General features: G+C 37.6%; 1 protein-coding gene across 3 annotated transcripts in view; it reads left to right on the forward strand.

Annotated features, from left to right (window-relative positions):
* The window catches only part of LOC107696073 (CUGBP Elav-like family member 5), a 176,810-nt gene that overhangs the window by 136,559 nt on the left and 33,258 nt on the right, over positions 1 to 6,993 (forward strand). For all 3 annotated transcript variants that reach the window (XM_016496225.1, XM_016496236.1, XM_016496247.1), the window contains exon 4: positions 3,240 to 3,368. In XM_016496225.1, the coding sequence (XP_016351711.1) occupies positions 3,240 to 3,368 (129 nt within the window). The remainder of the gene's footprint in view (positions 1 to 3,239; positions 3,369 to 6,993) is intronic.

Here is a 6,993-nt window from a genome sequence, read left to right on the forward strand (position 1 = left end):
CCCAAACACTCAACACACACACACACACACACACACACACACACACACGCACAGATGATGCAACTTGGATTCAAGGGTAAACAGCAGTGGGAATGCATGTTTGGATGGTAAGAGCGTGTGTGTCGCTGTGAGATGTTTGTATGTATGAGCGTTTGGGTGCCGAGAGTCTGTTGTTTTATACATGCTGTGCTGGTGTGTGTTTATTTCTGTATCTGTAACACAAGCAGCGCATCAACAACTCAAACTCGGGGCACGTACACACTACAGTTTACAGAACACCGAGAAAGCACTGATTTCAATTGGGATGCTGCACAGCAAGGACAAAAACCAGGATTTGTGACACTCCATCATGTGGTCAACAGTTCACAATCTGATGGAGATCCACCGACCAATGAGAATTTGAGAGCTCCACTTTTAAAAATCAGATTCATTATGATATTTCTGATACATATTTCAAACTGACCCGACTCCTGCCACACCCTTAAAATGAATCTTACATATTTTTTTGCATCAAATATATATATTTACACAAAGATTTATGTATAAATACAGTGGGTTCGGAAAGTATTCAGACCCCCTTAAATTTTTCACTCTTTGTTATATTGCAGCCATTTGCTAAAATCATTTAAGTAAATTTTTTTTCCTCATTAATGTACACACAGCACCCCATATTGACAGAAAAACACAGAATTGTTGACAAAATTAAAATGACTAAAACACACAATAGTATTAATAAAAATGTAACGAAATTTAAAATGTAAAAATAAAAATATTAAAATATTAAAATAAAGACGAATAATATCTCAAGGATCCTAAAATAACATTTAAAAACATTTTTAAAAAATCTAAATTGTTCCAAACTTTATTTGCCAAATATATTTGCATGCATTTTATTCTGGGATAAGGTGTTACAGTGCTGGGATACATGTGAGTGTTTTTTTACAGCTAAGTGAAAGCTTCACAGCTGTAACACATCCCAGAGGAGAGCTTAGTGAAGGATGTGTAGCCTTTGCTGTTTCCATCAGGGCCATAAAGTGTGTGTGTGTGTGTGTCCAGGTTTTGGCCTTGCATAGCTCTTGATGGCGTTTTACTGATGCTTTATATAGATGCAGCTCTCAGTCTGTGTCTCTGGCCATTAGTGTGTTTCTGTATATAGCTCAGTGCTGATGGGGAGAGACCAGACCTGGACTCATAAAGATGATAAAGTCTGCTGCAGCATCAGGTCTGGACACTCGCAGAGGCTGTCAAATGCACAAAACCAGAGTTTATGATAGAATTCAGACTCCAGTATGTTTTAACATGTTTTACAAACTAAAAATATTTCTGTAACATATTTTAATGTTTTTTTAATGCATTTTTAAAAATATATATAAATGTCTAAAATATTTGTAGCCTATATTTATTTTCATATTTGTATTTGTACTGTAATATTTGCATTATTTAATTTTATTCGTAAGAATAGCCTACGACAAAAAGCTTCTTTTGTTAATGTTTACATATTTTTTAATTATTTATTTGTATGTATTTGTTAAAACATATCTAGATATCATATAATATGTATTATACATTATATATTATACAGACTGATTCTGACATCATTTAGTGAATCTGATGTGATTTAATAACTGCTCTGATTCAGTGAATCATTCATTACAGTGATTCAAACGGTTAAAGGGATAGTTCACCCAAAAAATTAAAATTCTGTCATTAATTACTCGCCCTCATGTCGTTCCAAACCCGTAAGACCTTCGTTCATCTTTGGAACACAAATTAAGATATGTTTGATAGACACGATCAAGGCAGAAACATAGCAAGGAAATCGTTAAAATAATCCATGTGACATCAGGGGTTCAACCGTAATTTTACGAAGCTACGAGAATATATTTGTGCGCAAAGAAAACAAAAATAACGACTTTATTCAACAATTCGTCTCCTCCGCATCACCCTGGCACCATTTTGGAGAGTATCACATACGTAACAAAGAATGCTGTTCTGTGTCAGGAGCACCGTACGCGGAAACGTTGTTTACGCTTTGATCTGAACGTAAACAACATATCCGCGTACATACGTTGCATACGTTGTTTACGTATGTGATACTCTCCAAAATGGCGCTATAGGGTGACGCAGAGGAGACGAATTGCTGAATAAAGTCATTATTTTTGTTTTCTGTGCACACAAAAAGTATTCTCGTAGCTTCGTAAAGTTACGGTTGAAACAATGATGTCACATGGACTATTTTAACGATCTCCTTGCTACGTTTCTGCCTTGATCGTGTAAGGGCACTTGCTGTCTATGGGAGGGTCAGAGAGCGCTCGCAAGGCATCGAAAATATCTTAATTTGTGTTCCGAAGATGAACGAAGGTCTTACAGGTTTGGAATGACATGAGGGTGAGTAATTAATGACAGAATTTTCATTTTTGGGTGAACTATCCCTTTAAGTCCCAATCTTTTTGATTGATCCATTTAAAGAATCAATTTAAAAGAGTCATTTGTTCATCAGTGTCATTTGTTTGTGAATTGGACTCCACTGATGTGGTTTATTTGTTTTTAAGTGCAGCCAGCAAAGATCGTTGATTATTAGTTGTTTTGGGATTATTTGACAGTATCTAGGACTATGATTCAGTCTGCAAACTTCAAATTTGATTTTTGTGGCCTAAATATCTAATCTTCTCTATGATTTCCTGTCCTCTTGCCATTTTTGTGTGCGAAGATACAGTAGAGGTATATTGCTGCGTTCAAGTCCTCCTGGGACGTCGTAATTACGACATCAGGTGCGTTCAAGTCAGTTTAGTCGGCACAAGATGGCGGTGTACCTTCTTTTAATAAATTACAAGAAAATACAACAGGGTCTGTTAACTCTGCTTATAGAAAATTAAGAGCAAAGAATTCACATCAGGTGTGTTTTTCACCTATAGGTGCAAAAATTATAGCATTTTTTTACTTGGATTTCATTAACTAGCTGCGTAACAAGAACATGACCAATTTAAGTTTATAGGACAACTAAACTATCAATTTAAACAAAAATTTACCGTCAACTACAGACGTTGCATCCATCGATTCCGCCATGTTTCTCATTGACACACCCCCAACTCGGAAACTCGGGGCTTAAAGAAAATTTCAAGTTTCCCACTCGTAATAACGACTTTGTGGTGGTGTTCATGTGCGTTCAACTCGTAAATACGATCTATCGGACATGACTTGAACGCACCATATATTCTCTTTGTGTGTTTGTGTTTCAGAGGACAGGAAGCTGTTTGTGGGCATGTTGAATAAGCAGCAGACAGAAGAGGACGTGTACCGCCTGTTTGAGCCCTACGGAGTGATTGAAGAGTGCACTGTATTACGAGGCCCTGATGGAAACAGTAAAGGTGAGTTTGTGAGCGGGCGGTCTAATAATATCCCGTTCCCGACGTCCATTTAGAACAGCATATCTGCACTTTATTCTTATTGACCACCGGTACAGCTCTTTTCCTACTGTGTTAACAGAAAAATGTCAAACGAATTTGGTATTTTGACCAGACGAAAAAAAATAGCTCATAGGCTATTTTTGTACAACCTACATTTTTACTTATTTTTCTCTCTGCGACACTTTTTTCCTATTGTGTTGTCAATGTTAAACGAATTGTATCCTGACAAGACGAATAAAAATAAGAAATAAAGCAGACCTCTAGTCTCTGAGGTGTATTTTATATTCTGTGCTGATAAAAAAAATTGTGACCTTCTATAGAAAAAGACAAAGTCCAAACAAACAGAAAAGCAGCGTTCAACCTTGAGCATGTAGCACAGTGGCGTCGGGCAACAGAAACAGTAACACTGGAGAGATGACTATGCCACCCTAGGACTTGCACCCAGGGAAATACTATGCACCCTCAGGTGCAACTCAAGGCAACACAGGTTCAAGTCTACCAAATAAACGAGCAAGAGACGTGGGTACAGAAATATATTTTGTTTTATTAATTCAGTTAATACATTATTTTGTTAAAAAGAGTCACAAACAATAACCAACTTAAAATGATGGTACTACTTGCTGCTGATCTCCAAAATACACACACAAAAAAGTTTACAGGGCTGTGGCCAAATGGTATCAAACCTAAAGCATAAATTTCAATTATCACACACTATCAGTGCACACATTCACACACTCACACAATACCCAGTGAGATTACTGTCGGTGACACTGTACACGGTGACAAGACAGCACCACCACCACAGAAGTGTGGAAAATCTGCCTCCCTGCTTTTTGTTGGACACACAGCACCTGTAATTAGATAAACCAAATCAACTTAATAAACCACACACCAGCACACTAATTCATACTGAATAAAGAAAATATATAAACTTAATTATAACAAAATGTAATTAACTCAATTTCTAACAAAATCAAGAACACAACAGAAAAAAAAATAAATAAATTTCCAACAACTGGTTCAAAAAGACAATGAAAAGAAAAAGCAAATTAATAAACTTTAAAGATGAAATACACACAAAATGAAATAAAACAAATATTAAAGTATAAAGCCAAGATGAACCATCCAACGAAAAAGCAAATAAAAGAAAAGCAACTAATGCGTTTACAGGGCTGTGGCCAAATGGTATCAAACCTAAAGCATAAATTTCAATTATCACACACTATCAGTGCACACATTCACACACTCACACAATACCCAGTGAGATTACTGTCGGTGACACTGTACACGGTGACAAGACAGCACCACCACCACAGAAGTGTGGAAAATCTGCCTCCCTGCTTTTTGTTGGACACACAGCACCTGTAATTAGATAAACCACATCACCTTAATAAACCACACACCAGCACACTAATTCATACTGAATAAAGAAAATATATAAACTTAATTATAACAAAATGTAATTAACTCAATTTCTAACAAAATCAAGAACACAACAGAAAAAAAAATAAATAAATTTCCAACAACTGGTTCAAAAAGACAATGAAAAGAAAAAGCAAATTAATAAACTTTAAAGATGAAATACACACAAAATGAAATAAAACAAATATTAAAATATAAAGCCAAGATGAACCATCCAACGAAAAGGCAAATAAAAGAAAAGCAACTAATGCACCAAAGCAAAATTAAACTGATACAAAAAATTATACAAATAAACAAAGAACAAGACAGCAGCGTATTTCTGGGTACTGATGTTCAGACTAAACCACATGCACTGCAGCAGGAACCCTCCAACATATTACTAAAAAAAAGAAATGATAACATGTCATTAAATAAGGGTAATTCAAATATATGAAACCTGACACCCTTAAGCACGTTTCATTTATACATACCGGACACTGCAGCAGTCAGCCAAGTTAAATTGACAGGGCCGGTGTTGTACCGAATTCTGCACCCCTGCCAGATTATGCACCCCCTCGTATTGTAGAAGCAAGGGGCTGACAGTACTCAGCATTCCGACCAAACACCAGTCGCAAACATTAACCAGTTGACATCTCATACGGCTATAAATGGTACAGAAACGCTAACATTAGTATAACAAACCAATACAAGAGACGCTAAACCACACTGCTGTAATGCTTACCTTTCCAATAGACGCACAAAATCAACCCTAAGCGAGCCGTGGCTGAATTAGCCACACCGCTAACAAACACACAGTGTCGAACGCCAGTACCAGAAAGGGGGCGGGGGCACCCGAGTAACACCTCCGACTGGCACAAATCAGCCCTTTATACACCCACCTATGCCTGCTGATAGGCTAACAATATTCTAACGTCAATACAGGGAGTGGCTAACTACCCTGCCACAATCTGACGACCCGACGATGCAGTACAGAAAACATTTTGTTGCGCATCATATTTGATACATATAGCTATGTATCAAATATGACACATGCTGAAGTTGCGGTTGGTCTCGTATCGCATACCTTGTCAGTGTCGTGCGCTTGCTTAGCCCTTTGTTGTGATAAACAGTAAAGTGTGTTCAAGCGCTAGCAAAAGACAGTGTAAAGAAGTACTCTTTGAGAGAAGCAGTCAATTAGCGGAAGTTAAAAGCAGATCGTAAGTGTATTTATTTCTTGTCTCATTAGTATTTAGCTCAGTTGTCGTTGCTAGGAAACGCTTGTTTTGTTTACTGTGTTGAGACGTGCTGAAGTCGTGTTTGGTCTCGTACTGTATCACATACCTTGTCAGTGTCGTGTGCTTGCTTAGCCCTTTGTTGTGATTAGGCATGGGCCGCTTACCGGTTTCAAGGTATACCGCGATTTAAAAAATTTCACAGTTTCAAAACAGCAAATATTTTCCGTTATACCGTTCCTGTGGTATGCTCTGTTTTTCATGTCTTCTCAAAGACTGAAAGTGTAGGAATCCCTCTGGTTGAGTGCAGTGTAGAGAGTAACACGACCCTCCTCCTCCTGTTGGTGCGAGCGAGCAGTCAGTCACGTGTGTGTATGACGGCCGAAGGAGCTTCCCCTGGAATTTATGCGATCGGCAACCAGCCGTTTTTTTGTCTTATTGCAGCTTGTCTCTGTTCTGGACTTGCACAAAATGCGTTGCAATGCAATAATTTTCCAAAATGTAATTTATGTAAAAATATGAAGACTGTAAACACCTGTTAACATAGGCCAGAGACGCTGAAGACGGACACAAAGAGAAAAATACTGTAGCAGGCAGATCACTCACTGTTCATGATGCATGAACTATTGGAAGAAAATCCTCAATATTGATTTGGGGGTTTATATGAATGTGTTTCTGAGGGGAACTGACTGTCTTCAGAACAGTTTACGTGGTATTTTCTTTTCATCACATCTCTGTATAGTTCATATTAAAGCAGTGTTTCAGCGCAGTGCTGCTTTGTTTACAGCGGTAACCAAGGAAACGCCATATCTGGTGTTCCATGAGCGCCTCCTACTGTCAGAGAGTGAATCTGCTTCTCATTCAGAGCAAAGCTAGTCAGAACATTCTGTTTTTGCTTCAAACTGGGTTATTAAATCAAATTATGTATATGAAATTATATAACTAAATGATAT

The sequence above is a fragment of the Sinocyclocheilus anshuiensis genome, unplaced genomic scaffold (assembly GCF_001515605.1).
Source record: "Sinocyclocheilus anshuiensis isolate Anshui unplaced genomic scaffold, SAMN03320099.WGS_v1.1 scaffold217, whole genome shotgun sequence".
NCBI classification, from domain to species: Eukaryota; Metazoa; Chordata; class Actinopteri; order Cypriniformes; family Cyprinidae; genus Sinocyclocheilus; species Sinocyclocheilus anshuiensis.